Source organism: Danio aesculapii, chromosome 15 (assembly GCF_903798145.1).
Source record: "Danio aesculapii chromosome 15, fDanAes4.1, whole genome shotgun sequence".
NCBI classification, from domain to species: domain Eukaryota; kingdom Metazoa; phylum Chordata; class Actinopteri; order Cypriniformes; family Danionidae; genus Danio; species Danio aesculapii.
The window spans coordinates 16,360,221-16,384,649 of NC_079449.1; the positions used below are offsets into that span (position 1 = coordinate 16,360,221).

The 24,429-nt window shown below is 32.9% G+C and overlaps 1 protein-coding gene across 1 annotated transcript in view; it reads left to right on the forward strand.

Moving 5' to 3' along the window:
* The window catches only part of frem2b (FRAS1 related extracellular matrix 2b), a 139,391-nt gene that overhangs the window by 111,185 nt on the left and 3,777 nt on the right, over window positions 1-24,429 (forward strand). The window contains 14 exon segments of the mRNA XM_056474402.1: window positions 1,307-1,471; window positions 3,941-4,123; window positions 5,707-5,837; window positions 5,957-6,112; window positions 6,213-6,516; window positions 10,223-10,354; window positions 12,292-12,623; window positions 17,929-18,121; window positions 18,311-18,415; window positions 19,559-19,686; window positions 19,813-19,947; window positions 23,043-23,169; window positions 23,945-24,102; window positions 24,104-24,133. Coding sequence (XP_056330377.1) covers window positions 1,307-1,471; window positions 3,941-4,123; window positions 5,707-5,837; window positions 5,957-6,112; window positions 6,213-6,516; window positions 10,223-10,354; window positions 12,292-12,623; window positions 17,929-18,121; window positions 18,311-18,415; window positions 19,559-19,686; window positions 19,813-19,947; window positions 23,043-23,169; window positions 23,945-24,102; window positions 24,104-24,133 — 2,279 coding nt within the window.

Sequence of the window (24,429 nt, forward strand, 5' to 3'; positions counted from 1 at the left end):
TTCACTCTGACCAGCTCATTTGAATCAGTAAGTCATGAACTGTAGATTCACTCAGTGAGTTGATAACTGTAGATTCACTCTGACCAGCTCATTTCAGTCAGTGAGTTGATAACTGTAGATTCACTCTGACCAGCTCATTTGAATCAGTGGTTCATTAACTGTAGATTCACTCTGACCAGCTCATTTGAATCAGTGGTTCATTAACTGTAGATTCACTCTGACCAGCTCATTTAAACCAATGAGTCATTAACTGTAGATTCACTCTGACCAGCTCATTTAAACCAGTGAGTCATTAACTGTAGATTCACTCTGACTAGCTCATTTGAACCAGTAAGTTGTTAACTGGCGATTCACTCTGACCAGCTCATTTCAGTCAGTGAGTTGATAACTGTAGATATACTCTGACCGACTCATTTCAGTCAGTGAGTCATTAACTGTAGGTTCACTTTGACCAGCTCATTTCAGTCAGTGAGTCAATAACTGTAGATTCACTCTGACCAACTTATTTGAATCAGTGAGACATTAACTGTAGATTCACTCTGACCAGCTCATTTCAGTCAGTGAGCCAATAACTGTAGATTCACTCTGACCAACTCATTTAAACCAGTGAGTCGTTAACTGTAGATTCACTCTGACCAGCTCATTTCAGTCAGTGAGTCATTAACTGTAGATTCACTCTGACCAGCTCATTTGAATCAGTGGGTCATTAACTGTAAATTTACTCAGACCCGCTCATTTGAATCAGTGGGTCATTAACTGTAAATTCACTCTGACCAGCTCATTTGAATCAGTGGGTCATTAACTGTAAATTCACTGTGAGTTGATATCAAGTGAGTTGATAACTGTAGATACACTCTGTGAGTCAGTCGATAACTGTAGATTCACTCTGACCAGCTCATTTCAGTCAGTGAGTCATTAACTGTAGATTCACTTTGACCAGCTCATTTAAATCAGTGAGACATTAACTATAGATTCACTTTGACCAGCTCATTTAAACCAGTGAGTCGCTAACTGTAGATTCATTCTGACCAGCTCATTTCATTCAGTGAGTCGATAACTGTAGATTCACTCTGACCAACTCATTTGAATCAGTGTGTTGTTAACTGTAGACTCAACTTGACTCTCTCATTTAAATCAGTGAGTAATTGAATCAAGAACAGATTTCAAATCAAATCTGTTCAATACATGAAATAATTGTTCAATATGATTTTTGAAATGAACAGATAAAGATTCAGCTTGTTATTGAATCAGACAACGTTGATATTTGTCATGCATGCTAAAAAGCGTTTCTTTCTTTAAAATGCAGGAGAGGTGGAGAAGCCGTGTGTCCTCGTCCTCGTGGATGACACTGAACATGAGGAAGATGAAGAGCTGAGGCTGGTTTTGGGAAGCCCCAAGAGTGAGTCTCCATTCGGGGCCTCCATTGGGGCTCAGAATGAGACTCTCGTCAAGATAAAGGACGACGCTGACAGTAAGACTTTTATCTCCCACTGTCTCACATTTCTGTACCCGCTTGTGTCGGCTGTTATATGTCAGAGTCCTAGAAAGTATGTTCTCAATTTATTGACATTCATATATTTAAGATGTATTATCCAGGGCCTGAAATTGGGCCAAATGTAAGTGCAAATCAATGTTGGCGAGGATATATAATAGTGGTGCTCACCAGTTAGTAACTTAAATAGAATATCTAGAATAGAATAGAAAATGTCAAAATAGAATAGAATAGAATAGAACATGACAGAATAGAATAGAATAGAATAGAATAGAATAGAATAGAATAGAATAGAATAGAATAGAACAGAATAGAACAGAATAGAAAATTACAGAATAGAATAGAATAGAATAGAATAGAATAGAATAGAATAGAATAGAAAATGATAGAATAGAATAGAATAGAATAGAAAATTACAGAATAGAATAGAATAGAATAGAATAGAATAGAATAGAATAGAATAGAAAAGAAAATTACAGAATAGAATAGAATAGAATAGAATAGAATAGAATGGAAAATGACAGAATAGAGTAGAATAGAATAGAATAGAATAGAATAGAATAGAATAGAATAGAATAGAAAATTACAGAATAGAATAGAATAGAATAGAATAGAATATAATAGAATAGAATAGAAAATTACAGAATAGAATAGAATAGAATAGAATAGAAAATGACAGAATAGAATAGAATAGAATAGAATAGAATAGAATAGAATAGAAAATTACAGAATAGAATAGAATAGAATAGAAAATTACAGAATAGAATAGAATAGAATAGAAAATGACAGAATAGAATAAAATAGAATAGAATAGAATAGAATGGAAAATGACAGAATAGAGTAGAATAGAATAGAATAGAATAGAATAGAAAATGACAGAATAGAATAGAATAGAATGGAAAATGACAGAATAGAGTAGAATATACAGTAGTAGAATATAATAGAAACGGACAGAATAGAATAGAAAAGGACAGAATAGAATAAAAAATGACAGAATAGAGTAGAATATAATAGAATATAACAGGAAAGGACAGAATAGAATATAATAGAAAAGGACAGAATAGAATAGAAATTGACAGAATAAAGTAGAATATAATAGAAAAGGACAGAATATAATAGAAAAGGACAGAATAGATTAGAAAATGACTGAATAGAATAGAACAGAATAGAATAGAATAGAATAGAATAGAATAGAATAGAATAGAATAGAATAGAGTAGAATAGAAAATGACAGAATAGAATAGAAAATGACAGAATAGAGTAGAATATAATAGAATATAATAGAAAATGACAGAATAGAATAGAATAGAAAAGGACAGAATAGGATAGAATAGACTAGAATAGTAATAACAGAATAGAATAAATCAGAATAAAAAAGGACAGAATAGAATAGAATAAAATTGAATATTGTAAAATAGAATAGAATAGAAAAGAATAGAATAGAATAGAAAAGGACAGAATAGAATACATTAAAATAGAAAAGGACAGAATAGAATAGAATAGAATAGAATAGAATAGAATAGAATAGAATAGAATAGAATAGAAAAGGACATAATAGAGTAAAATGGAATAGAAAAGGAAGGAATAGACTATAGTACAATAGAATAGAATAGACAATAGAATAGAACAGAAAAGGACCGAATAGAACAGAGTAGAGTAGAACAGAATAGAGTAGAGCAGAGTAGAATAGAATAGAGTAGAATGGACTATGGTACAGAATAAAATAGAATATAATAAAATAGAGTAGAATAGAATGTAAAAAAATGTCTGTTGATTAACAGTTTTCGTATTTTGTGTTTTCTGTTTATTTACGCTTGTGAATTGCATTATGGGATGTTGATCTCTGCTCTGTCGACTTTTGATGTTGACAATTAACAAAGTGACTTTTATTGACATTTTAGTAGTTTAAAAAATTATATGTTGAATAAGAAATAATAGAAATAGAAATAAGTCTGTAAAAGAACAGAAAATGTACTGGCAGCTTATTACCAGGTGTTTGTACTGTAATATACAACACCAACCCAGACAATATATTACTTTAAACTATTAAAAATGCCAATAAAAGTCACTTTTTCAAACTTTTTAAGGTTAAGGTCACAAAGATTAAGGTCACATAATGCAATTCAAAAGCAGAAATAAACAAAAAAATTTAAGTACTGTATTTATTGACATTTAGTTGGGTCAAATTAACTTTTCTAGTTACATCAATCAAGCTGACTTAAAGTTAAGTTACACTTTATATAACTTAAAACATTTTGTTGAAAGCTAATTAATTTATTAAACTAAGTTAAAGTTACATACAAATGTTTATTGCCATGACTTTTTATCCTATCATTTTTTACAGTGTACATAGAGTAAAGTATTGCTTCATACTGTATGTCACTACAAGCTGATTGGTCAATATAAGTGATAATAATGCGTTACTGACATTCATCTCTCTCCTACCAGAGGCCATTATCAGGTTTGGAGCCACCAAGTTCAGTGTCAGTGAACCAAGTGAATCGGGGCAGGTTTCAGTGGTGAAGATCCCAGTGCAGAGGACAGGAGACATATCCAAAGTGTCAGTGGTTCGAGTTCACACAAAAGACGGCTCAGCTACCTCTGGAGAAGATTATCATCCCATTTCTGAAGGTGAGATCAGCACAAATCACTGGGCAATCTCAGTAAAACATGTCAAGATCCTGTCATGTGTTCAATTCTTATTTTGATTTAAGCTTATTTTAGGACCATTAAGATATTTTTTGTGTGATTTTTTTACAACAAAAAGAAGATTTCACTCCCACATTCGTAGTATTGATATACAGTACAAAAAAAAAAGAATAAAATTGAATGGATTAAAAATTCTAATAGTTCTAATCAGATTTATTTATGTAAAAATGCTATTTTAATTGTTAAATACATCGTTTCAATCATTTGATATATCTGCAATTAATGCTGGTTTAATAACATTTTTATATCATCAGAAATTAGGTAAATATGCAAATAAATACTGTCAATTAGTTTCTTTTTAATTCTGTGTAAATTTTACGTAAAAAGTAAATAAAATTGAAAAGTTTATTATAAATTACAGATTCTTTTTGAATCTGGATACATGAGGTAAATATTGCAAAAATTATATCATATAACAAATTTTTTTTCTCTTTAAATCATATATATGATTATATTAATTCATAATTCAGCATAAATTAGCAAAATATAACATTACTACTATGAATAATGTACTTCAATCATGACAAGCAGAAGCAATTTGACCATCTGTGGGAACCTTAACCTCCTGGGGCTTGAGTGTCCACATACATATATATATGCATATTTGACGTATATATATATATATATATATATATATATATATATATATATATATATATATATATATATATATATATATATATATATATATATATATATATATATATATATATATATATATACGTTAAATATGCAATAAAAAAAGTCAGGAAAAAGTGTTTTATGTAAATTTGGACCACGAGTCCACATATATGGACATCATTTTTCTCTAAAAGTACATCATATCAAAAGATGATACTTAGGTTTTTATTATAATTAGGTTCTAATAAGCCCAGATAGTGAAACAAAAGAGAAATAAAAAATGCATGTAAAAAAAACACCTTGGCCCTAAGAGAATATATGAATATTATGTAAATTGTGTGTTTATAAATATGTATTTTTATTTGTTATTTTATTATTTTAAGTATTATATCATTCAAATATTTCATTTAATTATTATTTATTTTTTCAATGTTTCCATTTATTATTATTTCTATTACCTATATATTTATCTTTTATTTATTTTATTTTTATTTTTTGTTAGGTAATTTGAGGGTATATATATATATATATATATATATATATATATATATATATATATATATATATATATATATATATATATATATATATATATATATATATATATATATATATATATATATACAGTATATATATATATATATAAGAAAGTTTTGGATTTGTGTGCATTGTTATGCATTGTATGTCTTGTTGATAGGGGGTAAAAATCAATAAATATATTGAACAAAAACTGCAAAAAATCAAACCTATTTTTTATTTATTTTTTACTTTGGGAGTGAATCTGGACCTGTTTTTCTGAGATTCACTCTCAAAATACAAGTTCTTTCATCACACTTTATAAAAAGGGTCATATATGAAAAGAAATAATTATTTCCTACCTGCAGATGTGGAGTTTAAAGAGGGAGAGACTGAGCACATTGTGGAGGTGGATATTCTCTATGATGGAGTTCGAGAGATGAGAGAAGCCTTCACCGTCCACCTCAAACCTGATGACAACATGATAGCGGAGATTCAGGTATGACAGTGAAATAAACTGTCTGGAAATAATCTGCCTGTGCTATATCAAAAAAATTGTTACCTGTTATTATTAGATCCACACTGTGCTCATTGTGTGTTGCTTCTCCAAACCTTCAGGTCACCAAAGCCATCATCTACATTGAGGAAACCAACAGTATGGCCGACGTGACATTTCCCTCTGTGCCGGTGGTGGTGTCTCTCTTACAGTATGATGATACCAGCAGGACTAGAGAAACTCAACCAGCTGCTGGATATCCTGTCGTCTGTGTCACGGTATGTTCACTATATGTAACACTCCTTCAGTCCTGCATGATTTGTATTAATTTATTAAAAAGATCATACATTTATTCATTTATTTCTATATTTATTATAGTCATGCAACCCCAAGTATCCTGACTTTGACCGGACGGGCTCCATTTGTGTTGCGGAGAACATCAACAACACCCTGACCCGGTACCGCTGGCTGGTCAGTGCTCCGACGGGACCTGACGGCGTCACCAGCCCCATGAAGGAGGTGGATTTCGACACCTTCTTTACCTCCTCCAAGACCATTACATTGGACTCTGTGTATTTCCAAGCAGGCTCACGTGTGCAGTGCGCAGCCCGAGCTGTCAACTCTAATGGAGATGAGGGCCTGGAGCTCAGCAGCCCCATCATCTCTATCAGCCAGGAGGACGGTGAGTTTAACACAGCATACAGTACAGAATTAGTACTGATATTAGACGTGGCTGACTGATTTAATTTTCTGATTTAATTTTTCTCCAGAGCTCTGCATCATTTGATCCTGATAAAAATCCAAGTTTTATCTGTGCCTGTTTTATTCTCCAGTGGGCTCTATGGGAATATTTAAAAGGCTATAATGTTAGTAAAGGTTTCTCGCTCTAAAAATTTCATTTTGTTTTCCTTTTGAGTACTATTTTCTAACCTCTTTCTAAACTTCCCATACGGAAATCTAATACAAATGTATGCAAATGACACATGACATTTGTTTATTTTTTTCCCCCAATTTCTGTTTAACGGAAAAAATATTTTTTCAGCACATTTCTAAACATAATTATTTTAATAACTCATTTCTAATAACTGATTTATTTTATCTTTGCCATGATGACAGTAAATAATTTACTACATATTTTTCAAGATACTTCTATACAGCTTAAAGTGACATTTAAAGGTTTAACTAGGCAGGATAGGGTAATTAGGCAAGTTATTGTATAACGATGGTTTCTTCTCTAGACTATCGAAAAAAATATACCTTAAAGAGGCTAATAATTTTGACCTTAAAATGGTTCATAAAAAAATTCAAAACGCTTTTATTCTAGCCGAAATAAAAACATGTAAGACTTTCTCAAGAAGAAAAAATATTATCAGACATACTGTGAAAATTTCCTTGCTCTGTTAAACATCATTTGGGAAATATTTAAAAAAGAAAAAAAAATTCAAAGGGGGGCTAATAATTCTGACTTCAACTGTGTATAATATGTCATATATGAAACATATATTTGAAAATATTGGCAAATGTGGCCGCTTTTACAGCAAAAATCATTGGAATAACAAATATGTACACATATACAGTATATGGTCGTATATAATCATATATAAAATTAAAGCTAATGTATTTGAACACACAGTATATGGTCATATATAAACAAATATAAAATTAAAGCTAATGTATTTGAACATACAGTATATGGTCATATATAATCATATATTTAAAATTAAAGCTAATGTATTTGAACACACAGTATATGGTCATATATAAACATATATAAAATTAAAGCTAATGTATTTGAACATACAGTATATGGTCATATATAATCATATATTTAAAATTAAAGCTAATGTATTTGAACACACAGTATATGGTCATATATAAACATATATAAAATTAAAGCTAATGTATTTGAACATACAGTATATGGTCATATATAAACATATATAAAATTAAAGCTAATGTATTTGAACATACAGTATATGGTCATATATAAACATATATAAAATTAAAGCTAATGTATTTGAACATACAGTATATGGTCATATATAAACATATATAAAATTAAAGCTAATGTATTTGAACACACAGTATATGGTCATATATAAACATATATAAAATTAAAGCTAATGTATTTGAACACACAGTATATGGTCATATATAAACATGTATAAAATTAAAGCTATTGTATTTGATCACACAGTATATGGTCATATATAAACATATATAAAATTAAAGCTAATGTATTTGAACATACAGTATATGGTCATATATAAACATATATAAAATTAAAGCTATTGTATTTGAACATACAGTATATGGTCATATATAAACATGTATAAAATTAAAGCTAATGTATTTGATCACACAGTATATAGTCATATATAATCATTTATATGTAAAATTAAAGCTAATGTATTTGAACATACAGTATATGGTCATATATAATCATATATATATATATAATAAAAACTAATGTACTTGAACATACAGTATATGGTCATATATAATCATATATATATAATGAAAGCTAATGTATTTGAACATATATGTACATTTCTGTAATTCCAATGGTTAAAACAAAATGAAAGCAGTCATTTTTGCAATAATTCAAAATATATGTATATAATATATATATGTGAAACTCAAAAATGAACTTGTATGTCATATATGCATATTGTACGCCAAATATCTGATTTCTATGTAGACTCATTGTTTGCTACAGCTCCTGTAAGTCTGACTTCAGGTAATTTCAGAGTAGAAATTTGGAGAACATTTCGACATTTGTCATCTAATGCGAGTGCATTTGGGACTTTGATCAACAAAACCAGTCATTAGGGTACATTTTTGGAAATTGACATTCATACATCATCTGAAAGCTGTATAAATAAGCTTTTGATTAATGTACAGTTTGTTAAGGATTAAATTTGGCTAAGATACTGTACATCTATCTGAGAATCTGAGGGTTAAAAAAAAATCTAAATATTGAGAAATTTGACTTTAAAGTTCTTAGCAAAGCAAATTACAAATCAAAAATGAAGTTTTGATATACTTTTAAGTTTTATATAGGGCATTTTCTTAATTGCTTTATGAAAGAAGATCTTTATTTAATATTCTAAACAATAATTTTAGGTAGGGCTGCAGGATACTGGGAAAAAAATTATATTTGCGATGTTATTGATGAGTGTTGTTGATAATGATATTTAAACCAATATAACTTGCTAAAATGCTATTTCATCAGCAATTTAAATATTAATAGATATAATAGGTATAATAGAAATGTTTAATAGTATATTGGTAGGGTGGCTCAGTGGTACACACTGTTGCCTCACAGCAAGAAGGTCGCTGGTTCAAGTCCCGGCTAGGTCAGTTGGCATTTCTTTGTGGAGTTTGCATGTTCTCACAGTGTTCGCGTGGGTTTCCTCCAGGTGCTCCAATTTCACGTGCGTGCGTGCGTGCGTGTGTGTGTGTAAAACATGCTGGATAAGTTGGCGGTTTATTCCGCTGTGGCGACCCCTGATGAATAAAGGGACTTAAGCCGAAGGAAAATGAATGAAAGAATCTTTATTGGTAACACAAATTTTTTGGGATTAAATTTAATAAAAAAAACTCTTTCAAGGTGCAAACATTTAGACTTCAAAACACCACGAATGGTTAAAAGCCTCAGCGGAAATTCTGATTCTTGTTGGTTGTTATTGATTTTCCTTTCTTGTCTCCCAGCATTAGTATTTATTTTCAGCTCTAGGTTCACCTAACAGCACCTACTGGAGAGGAGGGGATGAAAATAGTAAAGGCCACATCTAATTGGTCAAACCACCTGTGCATGCAGCACACAAATGCACATAGAACTAATTTGTTTGTTGCAATATGGATATTGCATGTACTATTATCACGATAAGGATACTTTTTCTGTATGTTGTGCTGTCCTAATTGTAATTGTGCAGCATAAAAAAAATTACAACGTAATTTGGTTTCCCCCTAAATATACCAGTGCAACACAAGGCTGGTTTTACTAACAAATATGGGTTCTTAGCAAAAAATATCCTTTTTTTCAAAGTCATCAAAGTTAATTTTCTTTAACTTTGCTATCTTTCACATGACCAATACACACTGGAATAGTCTTGAACATACTGAAGTCTTGTAGATGCAACTGTCTTTGAACTACCTAATCATTTGATATCATGAAATATTAATTATCTGCATAATATACAGGCTTTTCAAGGATTGCTTGATGTGTTCCAAGAAAATGAACCATAGTTTTGTTATAGTAAAATGAAGTAACCATGTTTTCTGCTGTACTGAGTACCACTTGTATAGTAACAGGTTTTCTTACATAATGTTTTCATGACACAGCCCCTTTAAGCTCCTACTTTTGTTTTTTTTTTATTTATCAGGTATGTGCCAGCCTCGGGTTGTTGGCACAGTTGGAGCAGAGCCTTTCTCTGCCAGGCTGCGCTACACTGGAGCAGAAGACCCAGACCACCCAAACCTCATTAAACTGACTGTTACCATGCCCCATATCGACGGTCAGTACACCCGCTTGTCAGTGTACTGTAGTGGAAAAGCAGACCTCTACACTGGCTTATTCACTAACAAAAATATGCACATTTTTCATATTATATGGGTTTTTATATTGTATAAATTATGTTATTATTAGTAGTAGGAGGAGGAGTTATAATATATCTTGATTTAGGATTTTACAGAATTTTAATCTCTTATATGTTTCTCCATTTTCCTGTGCTAATATACTTTTTCAAAGCACAAATATTCTGTGTGGTCTCACAATTAATATTAGAATTTAAAACCTGCCTAAATATATTTACAAATTAAAAAAGAAAAAAAAATTGTTTTGAATTAACTTTTATATTTAGATTTTAATTTGAATGTAATTTTAGTTGAAAAAATGCTAAACTTTTCATTTTAGTTTCTGTTTAAAAGACAGATAATTACATTTTCTTTGTTGTTTTTCAGTTAGAGTGAGTTATTTTAGTATTATTTCTATAACTTGTCACTTTTGCTTAGATTTTGTTTCTATTTGAAAAAAAAATACAGATAATTACACATATTTTTGTTTATTTACTCACACTGAGTCATTGTAGTATTATTTAGAAACTGTTCATTTTGTTTTAAATTATAATAACTTTTATTTTAAGGTTTTAATTTAAATGTAATTTTAATTAAACCACTTTTAAATTTCTGTTATTTTATTGAATTTTTAAGCTCTTAAACTTTCATTGCATTTTTTTTTTGGTGATGCCATAAAATAATAATTTTTGATTTACAGATGAAGCTTTTTTATGAACAGTTCTTAAATTATCCAAATATATCTAGAGTTTAAAGATCTAAATAATTTTTTTTTAACTTTAAAGCATTTTTTATGCATTTGAAAAGTTCCATGGAACCATTAATGCAAATAAAAACTTTATAAATCTTTTTTTTTTTATTTCAGCTTTATTGCATTTATCAAAATCTATTTAAATTTAGCTGCATCCCAAATGGCACACTATACACCATTCACTTATGCACTATGTACTTATGCACTTACACACTCAACAGCATAGTAAAGTATAGTATGTATGTAGTGTCGTCCCAAATGGAACACAAATTTTTTTTTACTAAGCGGAAAATTAAACCGTTTCCCTGATGACTTTGGACGATTGCCAAATTACTGAAATAAATAACATTAGTATAACCACATTCATCATCGGGAGGTGGTATAATCACTCTTGTAGGAGAATTCTGCTTTTACAATCCAAAGTGAAGTTTCATAAACTAATTTTGAGAGGAGCACGTGATATGATTGAGCACGACTGGTTGCTCATCTGTAATCATTAATAATCCAACCAGAGTGATCCTAGTTTACTATAAATGGATCATTTTCTTCCTACTGCTCTATCTTCGTTTTGGAAGAATCCTCCCTTCCACCCCATATCCTCCTTTTCCTCCCTTTTCTAAAGGGGGAGCTCTTGAAACCTACCTGATCTCGGATCTCCTGATATGCTTATTGACCGGGCGGGAGCCCTGGGCTCAAATATCTCCGAGCTCAGGTTTCTCTCCTGGGACAGCATGCCAAACCTGCTATAAATGCTAAGCATATCTAAGTGGGAACTCTTGAAATAAATAAAGTAATCCAACATGAGCACTCGATAGTGTGAAGTCCGTGAAGTGTCCAGCATTCCACATTTCATTTTACCAGTTGAATAAGTAGATCTTAATTAAAGTGCACTTATTTATTTATTTTAATTTTCAGTGTAAACGCACTATTTACACTATTTATACTACAAAATGACGTAGAATAGTCCATAAGTATGTGATTTGGGACTCACCTAGTTTTAGTTCAGAATAACGCTATGTGAAAGGAGTGTTTTTTTTTGTTCTATATAATGTGAAACGCAATTAAAAAAAAACCTTGAACAAAAAGAATAACAATGCTCTTTCATAATTTTCCTCTTTCTCTTGTTAGGTATGTTACCTGTGGTCTCCACTCGGCCGCTCTCCAACTTTGAGCTGACACTCAGTCCAGACGGCACTCGGGTAGGAAACCATCGCTGCTCAAACCTGCTGGACTACACAGAGGTGAGGACTCGCTTCGGCTTCATCACTGATGCCACCCGCAATCCAGATGCCATCGGCGGAACGGCACCGTACCAGTACAGCACAGCTCTCAGAGCCCAAAACACCCTGAGGTTCTACAGAAACCTGCATCTAGAGGCCTGCTTGTGGGAGTTCGTCAGCTACTATGACATGTCTGAACTGCTCAACGACTGCGGAGGAACCATCGGCACTGATGGACAGGTGAGGGAACACAGGAAAACTGCTTTTATATTTCTGTTGACACACAAATAAACACTATATAAATGCTATTTTTCATAACTTTCTGAAAGAAATTAATATTTGTATTCAACAAGTACACATTAAAACTATCCAAATTGACAGTAAAGACTTTAGACAGTAAATAAAATATTAAACAACACCACAGTTTCTAGTGTTTCAAAATAATAATTAGGACTGTCAAAAAGGATTTTAAAAAACTAAGACACAAATAACACATGTAACGAGTTTAATATCAGACAAGGGCTGTTTTTGACCTGAATAGCATGAATGGAAACATGATATTGATTTTGTAGTTCTGTAAATATTGCATTCGTTCATTTTCTTTTCGGCTTAGTCCCATTATTAATCTGGGCTCGCCACAGCGGAATGAACCGCCAACTTATCCATCACATGTTTTACGTGGCGGATGCCCTTCCAGCTGCAACCCATCTCTGGCAAACATCCATACACACTCATTCACAGTCATACTCTATGGACAATTTTAGCCTACCCAATTCACCCGTACCGCATGGACTGTGGGGGAAACTGGAGCACCCAGAGGAAACCCACACGAATGCAGGGAGAACATGCAAACTCCACACAGAAACTCCAACTGACCCAGGGGAGGATTGAACCAGCGACCTTCTTGCTGTGAGGCGACAGCACTACCTACTACGCCACTGCGTCTCCCATATTGCATTAACATTATGTTATAATCTTATCTAGTTTTTCTTTTGTTATGCTCAGTTTTGCCAATGAAAATATTAAATATAAAGTCACACAGAAAGGGTGGAATGGTGGCTCGGTGATTAGCTCTGTCACCTCACAGCAAAAAGGTAGCTGGTTCAAGTTCAGGCTTTATCAGTTAGCATTTCTGTGTAGAGTTTGCATGTTCTCCCAGTGTTTGCGTGAGTTTCCTCCAGTTTCCCTCACAGTGCAAAGACGTGTGGTATGAATTGGGGAAACTAAATTGCCTGTAGTGTATAAGTGTGGGTGAGAGTGTATGGGTTTTTCCCAGTACGTAAAACATAGGTTAGAATAGTTGGTGGTTTCTTCTGCTGTGACAACCCCTGATAAATAAGGGATTAAGTCAAAGGAAAATGAATAAATGAAAAAGTCATGCAGGATATTCAACATACAGCAGTGTTTCTTTTCTGAATGAATCCATGTTTTGAATGAATCCACCGAGAATTGAGTGAGCCAATGATTCAATTTTATATAAAGGTCTGTTTCTGTCATTGATTGATTGATTAAAGTCATTTGAACAAATTGAATAATGAATAACTCCAGGACATTCTCATTAGACAATTTACTGCCACCTAGTGTCAGGTTTAGTTTCTTAACTGGAGAATTGTTTTGTTAATCAAAATGTGTCATTTTCACATTAAATAAGTAAATATAGATTTTTAAATATAGATTTTTATTCATTTTATGTACATTTATAAAATTTAAAATAAAAGGATAGATCAAACCTAAAAGGCGGCGCGGTGGCTCAGTGGTTTGCACTGTCACCTCACAGCAAGAATTTACTCACATTTGTGTGGGTTTTAACCTATTTTAATTTTACTCTTATTTATTTTATCATTTATAGCTTGATAAAACATTTCTAATCAATAGTCTGTCAATTTATTTAAATACCAATTTAGTGCAAATTCTGGAGAGAAAAAAAACACGACTGTTGCTACACTGAAAAGAATTTGTAATTGGATTTAGTAAATTTTTAAGGTAAGTGGTTGGAAACAGTATATGTACAGTATATAGGCTGAATTTAAGGAAACAAATAAAGTTGAATATTACTAAATATAATTTGTTTAAATTCAGCCAATATAAATCGTTTGCAGCCACTTAACTTAAAAATATTTTGTATAATCCAGTGAATAATTGTTTGCAGTGTACGTCATTTAATAAATTCTATTAAGCCATAATAATAATAATATAATAATAATAATAATAATAATAATAATATTAATAATAATATTAATAATAATAATAATATAATAATAATAATAATAATAATAATAATAATAATATTAATAATAATAATAATAATAATAATAATAATAATAATAATAATAATAATAATATTAATAATAATAATAATAATAATAATAATAATAATAATATTAATAATAATAATAATAATAATAATACGAAAGAAGCAAATCAGCATCTTGAATTATTTCTTATGGATCATGTGACATTAAAGGCTGAAATAATGATGCTGAAAATGTAATACCTACAGTGGTGGAAAGAGTACTGAAAAATCATACTCAAGTAAAAGTACCTGCCTACTTTACTTGCCTAAAAATGTGGTGCAAGTAAAGTATCTGTTGTAAACATTACTCAAAGTATAAACTCTTTATATTACTCAAGTATATTACTCAGACTAAAAAGTAGCCCTTTTAAAAAGTACTCAAGAGCAGTGAGTAGTGAGTGTTACGCTGTTAAAAGCTAATGCATTTACAGTACATGTAAACGTATAATTCTGTAGTGCATTTAGTTTTTGCCCAGCAGGCACACAATGTTATAAGACGTTAATATTAGCTTAGATTTAGGTTGGGACGTCAGGTGACCAAAATTCAATGTCTAGCCAGAGTCCAAGACAACATTATGGCAACCAAAATCCGACATCTGATAGACGTCATAGTGGTAACATCCACACAACGTCAAGCTGTAACATCATTAGACGTTGATATTTGGTTGGTTTTAGGTTGTACATTGACATTGGCCTGACGTTGAGTTTTGACATCAACACGATTTTCATTTCCAAATAAAATGTAACATCCCCATGACGTTAGGGTACAACATCAAACTGACGTTATGTTGGCGTCTTGTGCCTGCTGGGTGTTTAAGGCCAATTCAGTCATCATACAGTAAACATCCGTCATCTTCTCATCAGTGGGATTACAACTTCTGAGAAAAAACTACTCAATTACAGTAATTTGAGTATTTGTAATGAGTTACTTTACACCACTGAATATGTATAATAAATAAAAAGAAAAAAGCAGTCATTTTTTTATTGTTATAATATTTCATGAAAACCGCTGGGGGGGGGAAACTAGAAGCGGTTAACCTGTCCTTGTCTGTCTTTGCTTTGTCTCAGTGTCAGTTTAGCAATTTATTTAATCCATTTAAAGTTTAGACTCCTGCACTTGAAATATGGATCTCCAGTCTTTGCCAAACATTAAAGTAAAGCCATTTTTTCCACAGTTGTGAGATCACATCAATCCATTATCCTGTGGCGAAGTGTTTTAGCGGATTGGCAGAGGCATTTGCTTTATGTTCCTCTGTCTCCCCCTTAAACAGCTCACTATTTATCTTTCGCCCACAATGAGTCAAAACTGACCTTTAGATCATAAAAAGCGTCTTGTGTGTGTTTTTTTAACTGCTAGCCGGAGAAGCCCAGTCTTAAAACAAGCTTTAGAGGACTGTTTACATGCCTGTGTGAGCCAGCCGTTTGTCTTCACCATGGACACATGGCTCTGTTCGTTTACTTTGTAGTTAATTAAAGTGGACTAGTGTCATTAAACAGGGATGGATTGGTAAACAGGTCACATTCAAGTTTGTGAAGCTATCCACAATGCTTTCTCAGAGAGTTAGCACTAGCAGTTAGCTTAATTTGATTACACTTTAAAGCTTTTAGGATGACTTTTGTTTTTTAATTGTACAGTGATTTCAAGAGTTTAAAGTGTTTATTTCAGGTGCAAATTTCTAAGTTGCAGTTTTAGATTTAAGAGCAATAGCGCCATCTACTGTTGGCGAACGTGTGCTGTATATGTACTGTCAATCAGAAATCCTACATAACACTAGTACAAGGGGAGAGCGGGCACGAAGATACCATCTTTCATAACCTAATTTTAAAAGAATATTTTTGCTGTGGTTACTAACTCGTAAGTGTGGTATATCAAAATCAGGTGCTATTTTGTATCAATGTAGAACAACTCCAGTATAACTTCACTTTAAACAAAAGTTGCACATTGTTACTTTTTACCCCTTAGACAGGGATGAAAGTAAGACAGGGTGGGTTAAAAGTAACACAACAATATTTTGCTAGATTTACTGGCTTAATCTTGTTTATTTTAAATAGATCTGACTGTGACCTTGTTAATGTTCACTGCAAACATATTTTGTTCTTTATTTTTGCAAGAAATATTAAACTACATTTTTATTTTAAATTTGCTTCCATCAAATGTTTTAAAAGCAGCCAAACAATGCAAAATTAAAAAAAAAAAATCTAAAAAAAAATTTATTATTGGAAATATGCATTAATTTTATGACACATATTAATCAAAACTCTGAAAACTCTTTTTTGTACAAAAATTAATCAATAATATCGTTTTACTTTTACTTTCTTTTTTTTTTTGCACTGCTACAAACCAATCTGCTCTGAGATACTGAAAACACAGTTAGCATGAGCTGCTCATGTGAAATGATTTTAGTGTTACATATTATATATTTTTATACTGTTTATTTTATCTTTGCCATTTCATAATCATGCTAACCAGACCTTTTATAATTGATAGCAACTAACAAGAAACCATACTTTAACCATACGTCAAGTTTTAGCTCTTAGTAAATGTTCATTTTAGGCCTCGAGATGCTCAAACTATAGGCCTGCGGGCCAAAGTTGGCCCATGGAAACCTTTCATTTGGACGGCCATCCCATCTGAGAAGAGAGAAAGACTGACTGGGATGATTTTATTAAATGTATTGTAACCCTTTGTTTGTTTTGTTGTTAAAAGCTAACTAAAATTAAATGTTTCAATTAAATGGTGTAAATTAATCAGATTTTGTTTAAATGTACATACTGTCACCCGAGAATGCAGAGACTATGGTGAGCAAATCAAGGCAAAGGCAGATTCTGCTTGACCAGTGTATTCCTCACTGAACTCCACTGTTATCAATATGATTGTTTATGTTTTGGTTGCAATAAGTTACCATTTAAAAGTTATACTGTGATAATACGATTTAAAGTAATGTTTTCCATTAAGTTTGAAATATTAGAAAATAAATTAGTAAATTACCCATGGCAATTTTAATATAATATAGTTTGGTTGGTATATTTATCTTTGGCTCACGGCTCGCAATGATATTTGGTTTTTGGCCCTTCTTACGAAAAAGTTTGGGCAGCCCTGCTATAAGCCTAAACTGAAGCTTCTCCAAACCTAAAATTAATGTTATATTTGCCTTGGCTATAACAAACAAAGAAACATTAGGATGTACATTGTAATTACTAAAGATTGTTATGTAGTAGTTATTATGCGCTAAAGTGTTGTTCTTTGTGCAGGTCCTGAATCTGGTGCAGTCTTACGTGACTCTGCGTGTTCCTCTGCACGTCTCATATGTGTTTCATTCACCGGTCGGCGCTGGAGGCTGGCAACACTTTGACCTGCAGTCTGAGCTGCGTCTCACTTTTGTGTATGACACTGCCATCTTGTGGAGAGACGGCATCGGCAGTCCACCAGAGGCTGAATTACAAGGCAAGTGCTTCAATCTTTCTGACCAATCAAAATAATGATTTAATTTATATAGTGATATTTTATTAGCAAAAAAATTATTTAAAATTGAATTTTCAGAAGCAAACAGTTCTTCTTTGTGTGGGTCTTCTTTGTCCTGTGTAGCTATGTGTTTTGTTTTGTTTTAAATTATGTAAAATATGGATATTGTAGGTGCTCTCTATCCTACCAGCATGCGCATCAATGAGCAAGGGCGTCTGGTTGTCAACTTCCGTACAGAAGCACGTTTTCGAGGGCTCTTTGTCACGGCACATTCAGGTTTGTTATTAAACATTCATTTTCTTTTCGGCTTAGTCCCTTTATTAATCTGAGGTCGCCACAGCGGATTGAACCGCCAACCTATCCAGCATATGTTTCACACAGCGGATGCCCTTCCAGCTGCAACCCATCACTGGGAAACATCCATACACACTCATTCACACACATACAAATGGACAATTTTAGCTTACCCAATTCACCTGTACCGCATGTCTTTAGACTTGTGGGGGAAACCAGAGCACCCAGAGGAAACCCACGCAAACACGGGGAGAACATGCAAACTCCACACAGAAATGCCAACTGGCTCAGCTGAGGCTCGAACCAGTGACCTTCTTGCTGTGAGGCGACAGCACTACCTACTGCGCCATGCGTCACCCTAAATGATCTTGTTTTTAAATTAAATTAAATTAAATTAATAGTGAGAGTAAAAGTAAAAGTGAGAGTCTATCAATTAAAATGTATCAAAATAATCTATAATTATAATAATGTTTTAATATTGTTGTTGTTATTGTTATTGGTGTTGTTATAAAATATGTAAATGTGACCCTGGATCAGAAAACCAGTATTATGTTACATTATTTTCGAAATAGGCAAAAATTACACTGTATGACTCAAAATTATTTTATTAATAAATGTATGAATAAAAAAAATTATCTTAAGTATGTATTTATAAAATTGTTATTATTTTTATTTTATGACAAAGATCTTTAGAATTTTAAGAAACAGTTAAGACAATTTTAAATTTATTTCCATCAATCTATCAAAACAAAATTTTGATTAGTAATATGCATTTCTGCATTAAGAGAATAGAATTTGAGCAACTTTAAAGGTGGTTTCCTCTACATTTTCTTTTTTTGATTCCTCAGATTCCAGATTTTCAAATTGATGCTTGACCAAATATTACCCAATCCTGTCAATATATCAACGGAAAGCTTATTTGTTAAGCTTTTAGACAGTATATGCAGTAAATATCAATTCCAAAAATTGACACTTATGAGACCCAGGTTTACAAATACTATTAAAATATTACTTAAGTGATATTTAGATTTTGGGAGTAGAATAGTATATGGTTGTGTAAATGTAAGTTTCAGTCTGTTATTATGACCCTGTGATGTGGTATTGAGTTCATTTCTGTCAATGCAGCCTCTCCAATGACTTCTATGGTCATGTGTGTGGATCATCCTGGACTGACCTTTAACCTGAGCTTGGTGAGGAGTGAACCGACATACAACCAGCCAATACAGCAGTGGACTTTCATCTCAGACTTTGCCGTAAGTCTGATTACAGCTATAAATCAATACATTATTCTTTAATCCAAGCAAAATCTTCTTTCAATGCTTGACTGCATTTTAGTCTCTTCACTGTCTCTCCTGAAATTTGTCCTGCTTTTCCTCCAGGTGAGAGACTATTCTGGAACATACACGGTCAAACTGGTTCCCTGCACATCTCCTCCCAATGTAGAGTACAGCTTTCGGCCCGTGTGTCACCCCAGAGAGCCAATCACCTTCGATCTGGACATACGCTTTCAACAGGTCGATACTAAAACACATACACTAAAAACAAATAAATTAAGGGTTAAATTAGGGTTCCCACACTTCTTGAATGTGCTTGAATTTAAAGTTTACAGGGTTATTTCAACATTTGTGCTGCTCTGCTTTCAGAAACTAAACTAAAAAAATGAGAAATTCTTCATTTAAAAACTAGGACACATAATGCACATTTAATCAATATCAAACTCATTTGAATAAACACTCAAATAAATCTAATCACTTTTTATTGTCACATCATCAGAAGCAGCACGTGTACTATGATGAGTGAAAAGCTTAGGTGCTGGCTCCAGACAATGCAAAATACAGACAACAATAGTGCAAAATACACCAGCATACTCTAAAAAACAAAACAAAACAATAAACAATTAGCAATGTTTACAGTAATACGTAAAGGACAATAAATATGTGAAAGACAATAAATGCGTTTAGAAAAACACACACTACACACAAATAGGCACAGATCAAAAGAGTACACAGTCAAAAAGGTGTACACATGGTTGTGTGGAAAATTATTGTAGGCAATATTGTTCAGATGCCGCATTTGAATATTGCCAGTATTGAATTGTATTAAAGTTCTTTGAACATGACTGTTTATCATTACTATGATATTTGAATTTAAATATTAAGTGTGAGTGAAATGTTAAGTACAGTAAGGACTTTCATTGCACTACATATGCTGGGGTATGGTGCTTCTAAAAGTCCTTGAATCTGCTGTTCATGAAAGACTGGGAAGTCTGTGTAAAGTCAAATATTTACTAGTAGGTTTTACAGTTAAAGAAGAATTGCTAGTAATTTTTACATTTACTTAAAAGAAAATTGCTAGTAAATTTTACAATACAAAGAAACAGTAGATAAAACTTTGAAATGAAGGGATTGTTCACCCAAAATGAAAAAGTACTCATTATTTACTTAGCCTCGAGTTGAATCTTCTGTTGAACACAAGAAGATATACTCCATAGTAGGAAAAACAAATACTATGGAAGTTAATGCTTACAGGTTTCCAACTTTCTTTAAACTATTTTCTTCTGTGGTAAACAGTAGAAAGAAACTTATAAAGGTTTGAAACAAGTAAAGGATGAGGAAATGTGGACAGAATTTTCATTTTTGGGTGAACTTTAACTTTAAACAAAAAAAAGAGTTACATAGTTAAAGAGTACAGTTAAAGTTACAGTTAAACAGCTAATGTTACTCTTTACAAAGTCTGCATTGAAGTGTGACAACTTTACAAAACAAATGCATTACTTTGCTGGACAAATTCTTTATTTTGGCAGTTTTATATTAACATTAAAAAGAGCTGCATGCTTCTGTATCAAACAGCCAGGAACAGCTCAACATTGGGTTATTATCTGTCATTATCCTGTTTGTGCTGTTAAATACTATAAACACTAGCTGCTGTAGTGAAACCTTTTTCTTGTTGTAGCACTTAACCGCAGTCATGTTATTTTGAATATTAAATTATCAGGTTTAGCAAGTTTCCAATAAACATATCTATTTTTCATTTATATATATATATATATATATATATATATATATATATATATATATATATATTTTTTTTTTTTTTTTTTTATTAATTAATTAATTAATTATTTATATATATATATATATATATATATATATATATATATATATATATATATATATATATATATATATATATATATATATAATTATATATTTTTAAATTATTTACTGTTTTTGCTGTTCTTGTATCTTCTTTGGCTCTCGGCGAAGGCGGTCGCACTTTTTCCCTCTCCGTCCCATATCTCTCCTCGCTAGCTCCTCTTGTCTTTGTCTTATTCTATCTCTGAGACTCTCCGTGCCCTGCTATCCAAACAAATAAGGAATTATGGATTTGATCAACTGGTCTCTGAATGCGATTGACACCATCTTCTCGACGAGAAGTTTGGGCTCGGGAGAGCCCACATGTCCTGCGGGGACGTTTGCAGCTGGATACGTGATGGACGGGTGGGAGAAGTGGCGCGTCCTGTGCCTGGCTGCTCTGTCTCTGGAGGATATTGAAGACATTTACCTATTCGGAACTTTGATAACAGGGTTTCTGCTGATGGGCTTATGCGGGGCCCTGGCGTATCGACGAATGATGAAAGCGGTCAGTGCTGCTCAAAACCCCACCAGGCTGGCCGGCTTGATTGAAGCGCTAATGGGCAGGCTTGCTAATAATCAGACTGCAATATTAGATCGCAAACTGGAAAACATCGGGGTGAAGTTAGCAGCTTTGCAACAAAATTTGGCCAGATCTGGAGACATGTGATGGACATTAAATATCTGTGAAATTGGCAGGTATTGACCTAAAGTTGAAGTATCTTTCCACTCTTTCGGCTTCCCTGTGTTTTCTTTTCTCCTGCCAGACGGCCTCGGCTGGAGGAAAACAACTTCTCCCGGATAGCAAGATAAGGAGACGCTCTGAAATTCCTGCTCCCCGTCAAGGACACCTGTTGGACTATACAGGCTTACGCACACACACACACAGATACATAGCACGACACTTCCTGGCCCCAATCCAACGCCTTCGTATGCTTTCACCCACTGGAGGGGGTGAGCAGGTCTGCGACCAGCGCCTCCATGGCTGCAGGACCTGATGGCTGCCCGCCCTTACCGGACTATTTCCACACCCCCTGTTCCCATCCCCTGTGGCAATGTTATGTCTTGTCGGTGTGTTTTTGTGCTAGATTGCTGGGGCTTTTTCTTATCCCTGATCTCACGGTGCTCTAACTTAAGAGCAAGGTGAGAGGGACTTTTTTTTTGCCTCTTTTTCCTGACTATCTTATTTCCTGTTCCACCTCCCGTGACCTGTCTTCCCTGGAGTTGTGATGTCTGTGCACGGTCGGGGGGTTCCATTTACCTGCATTTCGTTGCCTTGTACTTGTACATGTGTGATGACAATAAATTGAATCTAATCTAATCTAATCTAATCTTTGGATCAAATAAGTGCATCTTTGGTAAGCAGTTTAAAAACATGAAAATTGTACTGTTCTAAAACGTTTGATCATTATATTTAATTAAATACAACAAACACTGTGTTTTAATGAAAGCCCTGTGTGTGTTGATTTCTTCAGGTGAGTGATCCAGTGTCAGCAGAGTTCAGTCTGAACACACAGATGCTCCTGCTCTCAAAAAGGACTCTCTGGCTGTCAGACGGCTCCATGGGCTTCGGTCAGGAGACTGATACCGCTTTCTCAGAGGGTAAAATACCCAAAACACCACATCAGTCTTCTGTGATAATCCTGTGGCTTATAGAGATAGTTCACCCAAAAATATCTGCTTCTGTCATCATTTGCTCTGTCAAGTTGTATCAAACCTATACACAAAAAAAGATGTTTAAAAGAATGCTGGTGACCAAACAATTTTCCATAGAATTTTCATCCTACTACCCAGCAGATACATTAATGTCAAAAAGACATCAAAAACATGGCAAAACAACATCTATCTAATGCCAGTTGACTATTTTGATGTCAAAACAACATCAAATTGACATCTAACACTTGCGTCAGAAAACAAGTCAAAAATGTATAACAGGACAGTCCTGTTATCAATTTCTGGGATGCTTTTTGACGCCAATATAAGATCTCAATTTGATGTCTTTTTGACATCAAGATAGTTTACATGTATTTCAGGAAAACAAATCCAGTGTGAATTTGGAATTTGGAATTGAAGCTTTCAGTGAATAAAACATTTCTTATGTTAAAATACTTTTGTGTCATAATTTTAATTCAAAGTCACCAATGTGTGGATGTCAAATAGATGTCGTTTTGGCATCAAGTTTCCTCATGGTTATGGAAGTTATTGGTTTTCCAACATTCTTCAAAATACCGTCTCTTATTTTCAACATAGACAGAAACAACCTCAGATGAGTACATATGTATTTTCGAGGTGACATCACTTTTAATAAATATTATAGAAGCATTGCTTTGTGTTCTATTGAAACGCTCACTTATTCATGGCTGATGTTTTTCTTTAGGAGACGTGATCTATGGCCGTGTGATGGTAGATCCTGTTCAGAATCTTGGAGACTCGTTCATCTGTAACATCGAGAAGGTATTTTTGTGCACAGGGGCGGATGGATACATTCCAAAATACAACCCGGACAACTTTGAGTACGGATGTCTCGCTGATTCACCCGTCTCTTCTGTACCGCTTCAAGATCATTGTAAGTATTGACACAGTTTAGTAAATATCAAAATATAAACAAATGAGTTGGCATTCTACAGATTTCCAGTAAATTGATCAAACATACAGCAAAGTAACTTTTAATATAAATTAATGTTTTAGTTATGGTGGGTTTTCTTAGATTTACTCAATCACACGCTAAAAGTAAATTACCTGCAGTAGGATTGCATTAAGGAAATGCATACAATCGGTTTTACTGTAATTATGAATAGTTGTATTTAGGAAATGTTTGCAACATACTCTGAAATATAACTTAGTGACATCTATATTTAGATT